Raw genomic sequence first — 16,916 nt, forward strand, 5'->3', positions numbered from 1 at the left:
TAAGCAGAATAAAACAAAACAAAACAAAATAAAACAGTAAGTGTGTGCAATCAGTATGGCTTTTTCTACCATAGATGTAAAAATACAACAAAACTATTCATAACTAAAATACCATAACTAACTCTAATTATTTTGTATATATATTTTCTTATATATAACTAATCAGTGTTGGGGGGTAACATTACAAGTAATGTGAGGTGCACAGGTGTGAATTTGCATACCCTTCAGCTTGAGAGGCTTATTCCTTTCACTTTTGGTGTGAAAGGTACGGAGCCCTTAAAGGGACCTTTGCAAAAAATAAAAATATACAGACTTTCACGTGCTCGCGACTCGCGAGAAACTTATCTCGTTACAATTCCCGGATTGCGTACAATTTGCGTCACTGCCATCTTACTATGAAGAAAACAAGAGCATGGATGTGGATGCGCATGAATTAATCGAGATATTTAAAACTAGGACTTCAATACAGAGACATTGTTTCTGCTCTTGCCTTTCGACACATATATATAAATCACTGTGCGACATTTAAAACGCATTTTAAGGTCTAGAAGTCTGAAGTCAAAGTCTGTGTCTTTGACAGCAAAATGCTCTAACTGCAAGACGATCCCCATATCTGACCATATATTTTGCTAGTTCGTCTTCAGTCATGATCGCAATGACACTTATGTTAGAGTGAAAGAAAGAAAAAGGTCAGCTATAAATACATTTGCAACAAACGTATGCATATGAGTGTCATGACAAGGCCCTAGTGGATAATTATATAATTATTACTGTTACACAATTTACTATCATCTTTTAGTTTCTCAATTGTCAGTCGATAGTTTCTCGTGAGCACGCGAAAGCCTGTATATATATATTTTTTTGCAAAGGTCCCTTTAGGGGCTCCGTAGAAAGGGCCTGTACATTTACAAAAACAAGCAAGCCCAGCCCAGGAAAGAAAAAGTGTAACCATAAAAATTAACTAAGTAAAGCAGTTTGTTTTTTAGGGAGTAACGCGATATTGTCACACGTTACTTTTAAAAGTAACACTGCAGCCAATACTTAGGGTTAATATTTGGTATAGTGCGTAAATTCTTCAATTTTTATTTTCATATCTGCATTTCTGTTAGGTACTCCAATGAACTGTAAATGTCCATACTGTCCCATGATTCAAGGATTTAGTTTGGTCTGCATCCAAAGTATACAGCCAGGCACACAGAGCTTTGAAGTAGCACAGCCATATCGATGACTTTTCAGCTTATGAATTGCTTATTTTCATCTGGAAAACGTTCAGAGTGCTAGTACCGGTATATGCAGGTCTGTGTTCCTCAGAGCAGTGTGTTACTGTTAATGGTCAGGAAATTACAGACAGATTTCTGTCAAGTATCTCTGTTTTCTTCTCACACTTTCACTAGTTGGTGTAACAAAAGCTTGGCCTTTCTTGATGGATAGACAAGACCACGTGTAGTCATGGTAACAGGTGGGGTCAGAGGTCAATGCGAAAGACAAAAGTACCTTTATACCCGCTAAAATCGCACAGCTCGGTTTTAAACTGTCAAAACACGTTCTTCACAGTCCTATCTTGCTGTTATATTGTGAAAAATCACAGCTTTTTTCATGCGTCAAATATTTTGTTGAGAATACCACTAAAAGCAGTGCAGATAAGCAGTGTTTTTTTTTTCATCTGTGATGCTAATTAGCATGTACGACATTAAACAAGCCGTCTTTAAAGCGTCACAAATGCTGCCAGGTTTGATAGGAATCAGAAATGTTTTTAGGAAGTGAAGGGAACTGTGAAAAATGGATTCTCAGCAATATTGCCAAGTTCTGTTTAACAGTCCCAAGACTAATGAATATATGCATTTTAATCTTTTTCCACATGCATAATGACTTAAGCATCCTTATAAACCGAGGATTAATGTACGATCTCCCTCCACAATGTGTCAGCAGGCTTAACAGTTCTCTCCCAAATCAGTAATCTCATTATGTTGCAGACAAACAATATGAGCGAGTGTGTGGTTTTTTTATCGCTCTTTTTTTGTGTCATGTTTGACAGAGACTTAAAAGTGAACTCGATAAATTGGCATTTGTTAGATGGCTGGGCATGGTTCCACTCAGCTGATGGACACTACCTGCAATCACTACTAAAACGGGCACCGATTCCACAGGTTGCGACGCTGGAGTCGAGGGAGGTCAGGTCCCTTCAGAGAAAACTTTCAAATTATCCAAATTATACCATAGACTTTCATCTATAACTTCAAAACTATTTCTTCCAAAACGGACAGTTCCTGCACCATTTCTGACCCTGTTCCGCAGAATAAAACAAGGATAAGAGTTAATTCACTACCCCCGTTGTCGCTTCAAATTCAAAGAGTTAGTTCACTACCCCCGTTGTCGCTTGAGATGGCAGGAAATTTTATTAGAGCTGTAAAATTTACTTCTGATAGACTGATGAACTTAATTGCAAGATATATTGCTATAATGCCACTTGTGCAAAATGGAGATAAAACACACCACATTGACTTAAAAAAATAAATACTTTTTTTAATGTCTATTCAATGATGACAATGTCTATTCAATCTGAAGACAATAATTTAAAATAAGCATTAATTTGATAAATAAATCATCATTACATAATTAATTTTAATCGATTTTATTATTAATATATTTTTTTAATTTATATTTATATATATGTATATATATATAAAATAAAAAAAATTAATAAAATCAATTACAATTAATTATGTAATATATATATATATATATATATATATAAATGTGCTTATATACATATATATATAAGCAGTTCTCTACAAAATTCTATTTTAAAATGATAAAACGCTAAACTGTTATACATTTATTTAATATTCAAGTTCAAACCCTGATAATTAGCATTCTCTCATCAATTGTTTACATAACTTTTTATCCATCCAATTAAAGCTCACATTGGGTCATTCCAACATCCTGGAAAACATAATTACTTTGTTATATTATTTAACTACCTTGGCTCAGTGACAACACTAGGCCTGTTAAATAATCTGATTAAATTGTTAACCCGGCTCCCTGGCTAAAAAACAAATTGCAGTGTTTTGTTTCTGTTTTATTTTTTTAATACTTTTTAGACAGCTGTAAATGTGGGAAACAAATGCCTTAAAATAGACTCTCCCCGCAGCTTGTTTACTGTCACTATTACTCTTAGTCCTTTTTTTTTATAAACGGTGATGATCCTTCGAGCGATGAGCCAGACATGAAGTTCGTGTCTGTGGGAGCCGCTTTATACAGACTGAGATTAGAGAAAGGTCAACAGAATAAAACGGATTGATGGTGCTCGCAGCTGCTAGCCGGAAGGCTGAACGCGGCGGCTGAGTGACTGAGTCTGCGGACTGTGGCGAATGCGCTTTTGTGCTTTGACCGTAAATAGGCTTGTATCATATCATCATCCTCCGAGCGGGTACAGAAGATTTACCATTTGTCGCCTCACTCGCACTTGAAAACGCTCAGAAACAAGGGGGCTAGGTTCTGCACCGCAAACCAGCTAACTTCAGGTAAAGAGGAAAAAGTGAAAAATGCAACTGTAAAAGCAGCTGTTCTTAACTAGTTTTGTCCTTTTTGAGGATGAGGGCATGTCACACAACCGGCCTGTTAGCATCCTGCTAATCTGACTAGTTGCTACCAAGTGACCATAAATTTGCACCAAAATACAGCAGTTTTTTTTATATCAACACCAAAAGATAAGGAAAGAGTCAACTCGTCTCTTGTTATTTTGCTATCTATATGCATTAATATGGCTAATTTTATTTAATTATTAGCATTTAGCATAGTTTTTTTACCCTGCTGTCCATGAGTGTGTCAGATAAAGCCTGCTGTGACTCGTTTTTAGCCTGTATTTTAAAAAATCACTTCCGCTAAGCACGGTAACGTTAATCTAGAGAATTCTCAGAATCCTGGCTAGATACAGTAAAAGGCAAAGCTTGCACTGCTAACCAGCTATCTTCAGGTAATGGTAAACAAATAGGTAAAAGAGGCTGTTCTTAACTAGTTTTGTAGTTTTTGAGAATGACGGCAAGCCACACAACTGGTCTATATTAGCATCTGGATAATTTGACTAGCAGCTACTTAATAGTGACTGATGAATTTGCCCAAAAATGCAGTTAATATATATAAATAAATATATAAATATATATATATATACACACTGTATATATACACACAATAAAACATATAAAGTGTTTACTCCTCTCTTGTTATGTTGCTATCTGGTTAATTTCATATTATTAGCATTTAGCATTGTTTTTACCAAATTGCCCATGACTGTGTCGGATCAAACCTGATGTAACCCATTTCTGAGCAGTAACCAACCAGTTGAGAAGTTTATTTTTATGAAAACAAATGTATATATAAAATGACACACAGTGTGCATACAGAGGTCTACATGAACTATGATAAGAAAATCCCTCCTGTTAGACACGCTTATCGTTTTGATCGGAGTCTGTAATGTGTCAAGCTCCAGCCATGTGACTGCATGAGATACTTTCTGCTTTGATTTGCCCAACAATGACTCTCCATGTCAATACAATTCTGACAATGCGAGAGATATCAAGGACTTGTCGTGAAGGATCAGCGGACATCTTTAAAATCAAGATCACCTCAAGGGCAAGCTGACAAACATCCAGGCATACTTCACGCTTGCCTTGAGATTGTAAAATAACAACAAAAAAAGGGGGGGAGGGGGGATGGGAGTGAGAGGTTAAGGTATATTCTGTCAGAGAAATGTTCAATCCAACAATGACATCCCTGTTACAGTCGAAAGGCCTCAATCTTATTAGTTATGTTGTAAAAAAGCAAAGATGTCAGAAAATAGATAACTGACAAAACGGAAAACTACAGCGCTTCCTGCTGTTCCTCTCCAAGCTTATTCACGATAACTGGATTTGCAGCAAATAAACATAAATGAGACACTTGGCCTACATCTGCACCTCAGATAGGCTACTTCAGTGTCCTCTGCTGTGTTTTTGTACTTGTTGTAATTTATTGTACAAAGCAGACTAATTATGGTCATTCACTCTGTACAATATAGTCTGCGTGAGATATTATTTCAGGCCACAATTTTCCTGCTGAATGCAGTTTTCTCCATCTCACTCTATATCGGTCTTGATTACTGCAGTCCTTACTGTTTCTCTTCATCCTTTTTGGGACAGTTAGTGCCCGAGGAGAATGAAAATTAAGTCGAGTACGTAAAATGCAATTTTTGCCACAATTTTGTCATCTAAGATGACATTTCAGGGATCTTAAAAAAGACATTAAAATCAGTCTTTTGTCAATCCTCTCGTTTTCTAGTAATATCTAATAGAAGTAATGTTTTAATTTCACAATGTTTATTTTGTAATGTGCAGGTCTGATTCGTTAGTGAATCATTTGGTTTAGATGGTTCAAGTAAAACAATTCAATAGTTTAAGTCCCTTTTATTTCCTTTAAAAGAAAATTAAAAGAGTTTTAGGGGTCGTTTACAGTCGATACAGTTCAATCCACATTTATTTGTGTAGTGCTTTTCACAATACATATTGTTTCAAAGCAGCTTTTCAGAAAATGCATGACAATTACAATTTAGAGTGTTCTGCTATCAGGGGTGACTGTGTCTAAGTTATGCATTTTAGAAATGTACAAATCATGCAGTTAGCTAACAATATATTAAACGACACCGTTTTTAACTGTCAACTTTTTGTGCGGTTTGGCCGTTCATTTGCACGACAACAGTGTTTTGGAGGCCTGAAAATGCAAACTTTTGAAAAGAAATTCAAAGTGCAAGTTTTTGAAAATGAAAAACTTCTCTGTGTAAAATAAAAAAAATTGTGAAACGGTGACATCATGCGCATGCGTATTACGTGTTCAGTCTATAGGCGTGTAGTGTTTCTTTTAATAGTTTTCTTGGACAATTGTTTTTATTTTGACAACGCTGTTACAAAGGAAGAACTTTTCCATTTTTAGCATATCGTTGTCATCATGTACACTTACCCTTAGTTGCATTTAGAGGAGTACTATTACTGATCACACAATTTTTGTTTGTCGTATGATTAAACACATAGACGTCTACAGACTAGGAGGGATCTACAGACAAGATTGGGAGACTTGATGATCTTTTGACTTGGACTAGCAAGTACTCACTTGACAACCACTCAAAACACCCTAGCAACACCTTAGCAACCACACACAATTGATTAAAAACAAAACAAATTAATTACATATATACCAATTAATGACCAAATTAATTGACAATTCAGACCTTGCATTCTTGTGGCATGGGTTTCCATAAAAGGCATGGGTAATTGGCACATTTCCTACATGCAACTGCAGTGATAAATAAGTTTCATTGTAGGCTGGCTTTTCTGCATGGGTCGTTTCACTACGCAGTGATTATACCCTCGGTCCTGAGCCACACACACTACGCCCCTATCACCTCCCGGCCGTCAAGAAGAAAAACTGACAGCAATTATATGTGTGAGCACACTTGAGCGTGGGTGTGGACAAACACTCACATTCACGTTTTACAGGTGTTCGCATCAGTTCTTATAGAGTGACAGTGCTGGCACTGACTGCAGACATTACATGTGATTCCCAGAGCCTGCGTCTCAAATTTTGGCAGCACTGTGGCAGGTGTGCAAGAGTGCATATAAAAGTAAAGCAGTAATGTGCTTAAACCATTATGCTAGTTATACAGGCCTTTGTACATGTTGTTGCATACCAAAACCATGGTTGAAATCACACTGGCAGACATACTTATTGCTTAAAGAACAGGTCATTTTAGAGGAAAAAAGCGGTATTTAAGGATAAGCTTCCCATACTTAATATAGCGTGCAACAGCTTTAAGCTTCAGTGCACTATTTGTTATTTAAAATATGAAAAAATGCTAAAAAAAAATAAAAATAATGCATGTATATTAAGTTGTTCTATGGTATTATATAACACAGATTTTTTTTAAAACATAAGTAAAAAGTCTTTATCTAATTGAATCCAATTCATGTTTTATTATGTGACAAAGATCAAGTACAACTAAAACAAGCACAAAAAGAGCAGAAAACGGTGTCCTCTTTTAAAGAATGATGATTTCGGCTCCATGCTGGTTGAAGGACAGGAACCGTCTTTCAGCTTATCTGTTTTTAATCAACAGATGTTGAGTTTTATCTATTTGTTATATATATATATATATATATATATAAATAGATAAATAAGATTTCTTCAAGCAAGAAAATACTAAATACTATATACATTAGACAGCTTTCTGAGTGTGCCAAAATTCACTCTGATGCTTGTAGGGATATTTTTAACAGAGGGATTAGTACAAACAAAACCAACGAGAAATTATTAAAACATCAAAAGACTTGCAGATGGCTAGTATTACGTAACAGTGCACATATGTAAAATGGTTGTGTTGTCCTTTTGGAGAGGGTGTCTCACAATCATTTTCGCTTCATGGCTCTGGTATTACCCATATGACCTGCGTTATGTCACACAAAATTAATTTACCCTCAGTCTAATCACATGACTTGTCCAAAGCGCAGCTGTGAATGCTAGGAAATTTGTCATTTCCTTCTGTCCAGCAGAATTTAAATTAACCAAGAAGCTAAATGCCATAATATGATGTTAACTGCACATTTAAATGATAAACAAGAACATATTTAACCTAAGGTTCACTGGAAACCCCATTAGACCTAAAGGGCCAAGCCAAACATGCTAACTAGAAGGCTGTCTCTTGAATATGTAGCTAAATTAGGATAGTTACCCACCAAGATAGAGGAAAGTACACGCTCACATGCTTTTGTTAGCACTTTCCTTCTTCTAAGGACAACACATGCTCGATATCTCATAGGAAATCCAAAAGTACTCCTCTCCTTTGAGGATCTCCAAAGGACGTGCTAACCCTGCAGAGAAGATGGGCCACCTCAGAGGAGCTGTCCTGCTTCCCTGGCTTAAAATATCACATTTAGTCATGCGCACACGAATACACACAGACACAGATGCCTGTATGGATAAAGCCCTATGCACTCAGCTGATTAGAGTTTGCTTGTTGGACAGGACTGAGATGACACCTCCGCTATAATTATGAAATTGATTTACCGGTACTTGATTTGCTTTAAACAAAGGCCCAACGACTTGCTAACACTGATTTCACCTAATAGGCAAATAAACAGGTAAACACGTTAAAAACTGCTAAACCAAAACTTTTATAATGATCATAATATGGAGGATAGCCCAAAAACAAAGTCTACTCTACATTGAATACTTCAACACTCAAAATTATTTTATTCATGTTATTTTATAATGATATATGGAAAATGAATTATACTTGGTCACTTTTTTATTTATTTTATTTAGTTGTTTTATGCCATGTCAGCATCCATCTAGTGTTATTTTCATGGGGGGAAAAAACAGAAAAAAAAACACTTAAACAAATTAATAAAAGATATTTAAAAGATACAAGACTGAAAAACATGATAAATAATTTAGAGACAGGAAATTTCTATTTAAAATTGTTTTGGTGCACTTAAAAATTCTAGTAGTTTTCCTGTTACTAAATATATCCTTTAGACAACAAATAAAAATCACTGTCCATTGACATTAAAAGCAGTAGAGTTTCAAGTGTTCCGATCAGGTACAATCCGATCATGGAAAGACCATGTAAATGCCCTTTACATCCAATCATTTGCATAATTTGCGTAAAATGTATTATGCATTCCCAATCGGATCGCAATCCGCTCGATCAATGAGGTGTCCCAGTGTAAATGGCTCCACTGAGATGACGTGCAACTTTGAAACCAACAGACAAATCTCACAATGCCAAAACACTGATGAGCAACAATAATTAGCACATTATAAAAGGTTTTCCTCCCATTTTGAAGGTCAAATATATTGCAGAGCGAAAGTGGCTTAATGTGCTTTTACGACCTGATAAAAGAACATTCAATGTGTCACAGCAAACGCATCACGGTGCATCCTTGGTTGCTTACGGTGTTAGGTATGAAATTCAACCCTGCAGGGTGTCTGTACGCCAGTGTTAACCACAGCTAAAATCAATAGAGGCTTGAGAGAATAAAGAAAGAAAGAAATAAAGAAAGAAAGAACACATTTAACTTACAGCTCGAAAAGTTGGAGATTCTGAAAGAGTTGCCATGAAAGAGTTGTCAGAGGGTTCCCGGACAAGTTTCTGCAGGGGAGAGAAAACAGAGAGAGAGAGAGAGTTTAATGATTTAATACTGACTATTTGCGGTATGGTGATAAAGGAAACACAGGGAAGCCAAACAACGGCAGTGAGACGACCAGCCCAAAGTTAAGAGAATAAGTGCAACAGTACGGTACCTTGCAGCCTGGCAATTCAATAAACGGAGACTTGGTCATTTTGAAGACAACAAATTAAATCGAGGAGGAGGAGGCCTGGAGCCTTAAAAGCCACTAAACTCAATACAATGCGAAATGACTGTGAAGCAAATAAGCCATGTTTTCAGAACAGAGCTTTCAGATGTGGGAGGCCGAGATAGAAGCATTACTCGAAAACAGAAGGGAGGGTCTCTAAGAACCCGTTTACAACTGGTATTAAGATGCGTTTTGGTCAATCGGATCACAAGTGGATGACACTAAATACAGGTGTAAAAGGGGTCTAAAACGTTTTGAGCTTGTCCACTTTCGACCACTTCCAGAGGTAGTCGAAAATGCATTAGACCGGATTGCTTTCGTAGTGGTTGGTTAGAAGAAGAAAAACGTACCAAGCACAATGTTCTCTCACCATTCCTGATTTCTCTCACACACACTCAGCATGGTCTTGTGGCAGTCAGAGCAGAAACCAAAGCTGCGCTGTTCGTTTGTTTTTTTTCGTCGTCTCCCGCTACATTCATATGTAAATTGTACGAGCTTATTTTTCCATTCGAAAGATCAAAATTTTTTTTTTTTTAAACATACATTTACCCGCCCATAAACCCTACCCTCGAAGAAATCAGGACAGAAGTGGTTGAAAGTGGACAAAAGTCATAGCGGGATTCGAACCGGCGTGGGAGGCAGGCGGGCTAACAAGAACGCTAAATACCCCACCGGGTCACGGCACCAAATGTAACCGGTCCTACTCGAGCCACTCAAAGCAAGATTTAAAAAGGTAAAATATTAGTATTTTTCTTAGACACACCTATCATTATCTGGGGTCGTATGGATTACTGTCACATTTGTTGTGTGGCTTTTCACGAGTCAACCGAACAGCACCTATTCATTTGCATATTTTGGGTGAACATCCCTTTAAACTAAAAGAAAACATCAGTTCAGCTCTTGGATCTTTCCTCTTGCATACTTACATGCACAACGCATTGTGGGACGGCAGCTAGCAATGCCTCTCCTGGGGCTGAAACTAAAACCCTGGAGCCTCACTAACAGGCCTTCATTATCAATATTTATTGAATACTTCAGATCACTTAATACCCCCAACACTGGCCCGCTCAGATCCTATCAGGAGCAGTTGACAGATAATCAATGCACCCAGATCCATCCTTTCACCCCAGTGCTGCCCAGGGGACCGGAGCGTGCAGGCTACCCGTCCCTGACCCGTCCCTTCACCTGCATTTTCTTTCAGCATCTACTGACAGCAAAACAAAAGATCATTACAGCGAACTAGAACAACTGTTCATAGAACAATGGAAGTCGAGCCCTTTCAGCCTATAGATCTACCGGTATGTACACACATACATTCAAAGATTTGGAGTCAGTCATTTTAATTAAATTTTTTTGAAAACGTTTTTTTTTTTTTTTTTTTTAAGTGATAGTTAAGACTTTTGCATTGTGACAATTACAAAGATTCAATTTTTTTTGATAAGAGCAATTCTTTCATTAAAGAATCCTGAAAAAAATGTATTGTGGTTTCCACACAAAATATTAAGCAACACAACTGTTCATTCTTTTTAATAATCACTTTGCCACCACAAGAATAAATTACATTTTAAAATATATTAAAAATATATTACATTTTCAAACGTACTTCAAACTGTAGTAATATTTCATAATATTACTGTTTTACTTTGATTGCTTCCCCCCCAAAAAAAGAATTCTTACCAATCTCAAACTTTAGAATGTGCGTGTGTGTGTGCACGTGTTTGTTTAAAAAAAATTGCTGCCTTAAATTTAAGTACAATCAACTTGGATGTTTAAGTCATTTAAACTTAAATTACATTAAAATGACTTTGTTGAATGTTTTTTTACATTAAAAAAACATGTTACAAATTATTGATCATATAATTTTTTTGTCAATAAAATGATAAAATAATAAAATGTGAATACAATATTCAAATGTGGATGTTCAAATGTTAATAAGCATTTATTGAATCTCATGATTATGATGTCAGAGTTATTAGCAGAAGATTTTTTTTACCAAAGGTTTACCAAAATGACTTTTAAAATGAGATTAGACTGTAGCCAAGTACTAAATAGCTGCAGCTGTCCATTAAGTAGTGCATTTGGCCTAGAATATAGAAATTATATTAGCCAGGAATATAGATATTCTAAATTGAATTTGTTTTTATTCTGCAGCTAACATGTGTGTTAATGGTTCTTCAAATGTCAACTTTGTTTAGCAACCCCAGCATGCATATTTTTGCAGCTAAAAGTAATGACATGGAGAAAAAGAACAAAAAAAGCTTAAAGGGCTTTTGGCACATCAGGGAAGAAAGTTTCAAGTGCCGCTGAAAACAAGCTGTGCTTCATGGAGAGCTCTTGAAAGGAACCAATTGAAACGAAAACACCCACTTGTTAGATATTTTCAAGACAAAGTCGGTCCCTAGTGTGGTGCTTAAGGAATCTCCAGTAGCAAAAAATAAATAAATAAAATAAAAATGTGCTTGCTGCTCTGACTTGTTGCCATGGCAACTTCAGCCTGTGAATCCTCACACTTTCTTTTCTTCCCATTTCCTGTGTCGCAGGATGGGAGGAAGGGAACCAGCTAACCAGTCAAGGAAAGCATCCTGACACCCACCGTAGACACGAGGAGGTGGCGGGTGGGAAAAAAGACTGATAAAAATGAATAAATTGACAAACAAAATAACCTTCGGTTCATCAAACGAAAGTTTCTCGGTAATGCGCCAACTCCTGCTCCGCTTGCCCTCGGCATTCTAATCACCTCATTAAATTGATAATGAGATTATTAAGGTGGCCTCCACAGGGACACACAAGGGCTCCGGATTTTGGCGAGGACATTATTATTCTCAGCACACAGAAGAGTTCATCTGGACAGTGGGCTTTAAAGGAAAGGGGTCTGGGGGATCAGGACAACTAAATAACCCGGAGGGCTGTCCATCAAGGCTTGATTCCTCCTAGACCCTCACGTAATAACAAATCTTCAAATGGAAAATAACTTTCAAGGACTTCAACAGCTAGGGGAACTGGATCATGACAAACTGAAGATTCTGAATATTGCATATTGATGAAACAGTTAGTGAGTTTGGCTTACTAACAGAGCTCTAAGAGATTTTAATGTTTTTTTAAGACAGGAAACGTCAAGGGGAGAGGGAGAGAGAGAGAGAGAGAGAGAGAGAGAGAGAGAGAGAGAGAGAGAGAGAGAGAGAGAGAGAGAGAGAGAGAGAGAGAGAGAGAGAGAGAGAGAGAGAGAGAGAGAGAGAGAGAGAGAGATGAATCATTTCACATTTTCTCAAAAGAGCATTACAGGCATAAAAGTTTAGATTTAAGATTTTGAAGTTAAGACTGTTTCACTAAATCGCCAATACTAAATATGGCAAAAATCCTTAGAAATATTCATATAATATATACTGTATAATAAAGCATGGCAGAAAGAAAAGTAAATAATCTCATAAAATGTTTCAGTTTTTACACAAATTGTATTGTTACCAACAATAGTCAAACTCAGCCAGTCAACATTTTAACAAAGTTGTTTAAAAGAAAAAAAAGAAGTTTTGTTTCCCTTTTGATTTATTTAAAAAAAAAAAACGTCAATCAATAACTACAAACAAACATGCGTTTTGGCTGACAAAAGAGTAAATAAATAAATAATGCATTATTTATCTATTTAATTATTATAATTAAATGAACTCGAAATAACAGATTTTTTTAACCAGTAGGCCTATAGTATTTCATATAAAAAAAAAAAAAAAATTATACAACACCAAAAATATGACTAATGACTAAAAATCTCGTGTAATATTTAGTTAAATTGTTTTGAAGGTTATGCACCTACTTTCACTGAAAAAAAGGAAACAAAAAAAATTCCAGGCTCTATTTTGGATACTATTCATGGATAATTACACTTATTCATAAGCAGAATAACTCGCCTCTGTGTTAATGATTTTATTCTCATAAATTGTAATTCAATGAGAATACAAAAGTAGATTTTCAAAGAACGGAAAATAATCACACACTCTCCGCTAGTTTGAAAATAGAGCACAATAAACAAAGTTGTGTGTAAACCGTCTTACTCCCTTGAGGGAGTTTAGCTCCCAAACAAGCCTTTTCAGATTGTCGCAGCCTATCAATTACGGTAATGACTTTCAGAGAAGAACGAGGCATGTGCGAGTGGTGAATGAGAACAGGAGTGGCTTTAAACACTTCCTGTTAGCCGGATAATGGCTGTGCGCGTATATGTTTACACGTCCGTTAGCAGGCCTACATATGCTTGATGCGTGTGTAAAGGCGGAGGGGTCTCGATGTGTGCCCTTGCATACGAATGATGTCATTACCGTGTCATCCATTGAGAGTCAGGCACATGTGGGACGTGGGAAGGAGGGTTAAGGGCCTTATTGAGACAGATCATTCACCCGCATTAGCATAGAGAAAGAGGAATTATTGAGTCCCTCTGAAAGCTTCATTAGCTCCTAACCAGACATTGCACTCGCCAAGCACACGCTTCTGTGCACTCGCTTCTGCTGTTCTCAGGGTGTGTGACGGTCAGCCTCGGAGATGGTGATGACGATAAAAACGTCAACGGAAGCACAGACAGCTTCAAAATATAGGCCTTTCCATCAAGCAGCGCAAACACATGAAAGCGGAATCGGGCCTTCACTCGTCTGTGGCGTAGCAAAGCTGCCCAAATCTCCGTCCGCGCGCAGGAAGTGTCCTTTTCAAAGGTCATACTTCGTTACAGTCAGAAGAAATGTCAGCTAAAATTGGATTTGGAGAAGAGGCAATAAAGAAATAAATAATCAAATCACACATCAAACGTGACGTGCAACCTCAATACAAAGGTTGAGATCATTATTACAGATAGAAATAGACAATATTTCTGAGAGTACTTTCGGAAAGTCATCTTAACAGGTGATTTTTACCGTGATAGCAGCAAATTAATTCCTATGTTAAACGGACATGGTTTATAACCGTTCTAAGGCAAGCTACTCAAAAAAACAAAAACAAAAAAGCTAAATGCTAAGCTATCAACTTCTATACAGAAAAATTAACTGCGCTAATTATTATTATTATTCAATAATGTATTATTAAGGGCAAGCTACAAAAAATAGCTAAGATGCTAAGCTAGTAAATAAGCTCATAGATATAAACACTAGATGTCGCCTTGGCTACGGCAGTTCATTGGAACGAATGCGTCAATAGAGCCGCCATCTTGAAACAGGGGAACCCCTCATCAGCGTCAATGTAGGAAAAGGTCTAACGGAAATAAAATCACCATAAATCGTCATGAATGCGATTTTCTAGTTGTTTTGGTTCGTTCCAATGTTTTTAGATTTCGTTCGTGTAAACATCCATACGCAGCACAAAAGTCCGGCATCATCCATGAATTCAGCGTTACCTAGCTACTTCCTATGACAAGACCCCTGTTCCAAGATGGCGGCGGTTTTGACGCATGTTTAGAACCCCAAGGCGACATCTAGTGTTTATATCTATGAAATAAGCTAAGCTGAAGGCTAGCCTTTAGAGAAGCAACAGTACAAGGCTAAAGTAGCTTGCTACATATAAAATGCATGAAAATAGTCAGCTGTAATCTGAAAACAAAAATGTATAATAAAGGAAAATACATACCCATGATACAGAAATCTATGCTATCAGCTAAAAATAGAGGTTAACTTCTAATTATTTAATTGATTTTAAAATAGTCAATAGCAAAACCTAATTTTCTTTTTGAATATACAGTAAAATTACAATATGCCATTAAAATTAAACATTGTTATAAGTACATCACAATTTTTGGTCCCCATGAGGAAAACAGCATATAAATCATATGAAATTAAGTTTTTTGAAAATGTAAAAATGCAGCAAGTTTTCTGTGATGGGTAGGATTAGGGGTTGGGGATAAAACATAGGTTGTACAGTTAAAAAATCATTATGTTTATGGAAAGTGTGTGTGTGTATGTGTGTGTGCGTGTGTGTGTGTGTGTGTGTGTGTGTGAGTGTGTGTGTGTGCGTGTGTGTGTGTGTGTGAGTGGACACTGACTCAAATGAGCACTTCTTTCACAAATGAAACTGTGCTAAACCGCTAACAGAAAATACCAGACGCTTATCTTGCTTAATTGCTTTCAGAGAAAATGTAATACTATACTAAGTGCAAAGCTACTCCAAGCCACTCAGAAACTTACTCATACTTAACCTTCAACCCTTTTACCCAAGTTAATCTAAAAAAATTGATCAAAAAACACCAGCCCAGACTAGGCTAAATTTGTACTAACAATTAGCTATGCTACAATTCCACTACTTTTCATGATGCTACTGCTCATCCGCCTCTAACATCGTATATATACTTGATAAATTATTAATTTCCTATTTCTTAGTAATGCTGTGACCAAATGGAGTCAGAAAAAAAAGAAATAAAAGTATGTGTGTCCCCACTGCACAGACCTCAGTAATTAAATTCCAAATCTCTGATTAACACCTCAATTAAATAAGAGCATCTTTGTGAAGCTGGAAAAGGGAGCAGACACAATGGAGGACAGCAAAAAAAAGCCATATTGTTTTACCTCGTTTTCCATACGCATATCGCTGTGGCACAGCTGTGTCTAATTAGCCTCCATATTCCCAACAACCGTGTTGTCCATGAACGGCCACGCCATGGTTTTGGCATACACACGTGGAGACGCATGAGCCTCACAATGACGTGACAGAGAGCTGTGCTCTCAATGCCTGAAAGCATTTGGTGAGCTGCTCTGGGATGGCAGCGTCTCATCAATAATACACGCCGAAGGAGTTACGGGGAAGGCAAGGGCTAAACGGTCATAAAACGACAATTAGATACATAGCCTGCAGTCCCGGGTAAGGTAACTATGCATGAAGGGGTAACTGAGGGCCAGGGGCAGGCCCCGAGCTTCCCTCAGCCAGCCAGCGGACCATGGGAAAGGCTTTCTACCTGTAAACAACAGACAACAGGTGTCACTCCCTCAGGAGTACAGTGTTATCTGTGGGACACCGCGGACGCTAGACAGGCACCAGAATGGACTGGCAGCTCTGATGAGAAAACATCTTTTATATTCGACACCTGCAAGACAGTAATTGCCGCTGTGGAGTTCTTGGGGGACCGTGATGCCTTTTGCGACCTCAAATAAACCTTGAAGATCATAAAAGGCAGATATTGTAGCTCGACAGTGTATTTTCCGTATTTTGTGCAGTCACAGGTCCGGTTTTGAAGGATAACCGGCATTTGGCTTCATATACGACTTAGTTGCTTGGAAATGAGCTGCAGACATGCACAAACAAAACCCACACCTACTGTGCACCAAAGAGTCCCATCAAAAATAAATCCATATGAATATTTCACCAGCTTCTCTGTGACTATTCGACCAATACACATTCATCAAATGCGTCTTCAAGGTCAGAGTTTCTTTCTCCAAGGCAAGGCTGGCCTTCCTTCCCACACATGGATATCCGAATCCCCTCTGTCAGCAATGTATCGCTCCGTTTGCTTTGTTCAGACTCGTTTCTACGGCTGCCTCATCCTCTACGCTTGTCTGCTTTCTACAGCTGTC

General features: G+C 37.3%; 1 protein-coding gene across 2 annotated transcripts in view; it reads right to left on the bottom strand.

The window, feature by feature from the left end:
- ntrk3a (neurotrophic tyrosine kinase, receptor, type 3a) overlaps window positions 1-16,916 on the bottom strand; it is a 219,456-nt gene that overhangs the window by 106,307 nt on the left and 96,233 nt on the right. For both annotated transcript variants that reach the window (XM_056250806.1, XM_056250807.1), the window contains exon 4: window positions 9,110-9,178. In XM_056250806.1, the coding sequence (XP_056106781.1) occupies window positions 9,110-9,178 (69 nt within the window). The remainder of the gene's footprint in view (window positions 1-9,109; window positions 9,179-16,916) is intronic.

Source organism: Rhinichthys klamathensis, unplaced genomic scaffold (genome assembly GCF_029890125.1).
Source record: "Rhinichthys klamathensis goyatoka isolate OS25496 unplaced genomic scaffold, OSU_Roscu_1.1 h1tg000076l_1, whole genome shotgun sequence".
NCBI lineage: Eukaryota > Metazoa > Chordata > Actinopteri > Cypriniformes > Leuciscidae > Rhinichthys > Rhinichthys klamathensis.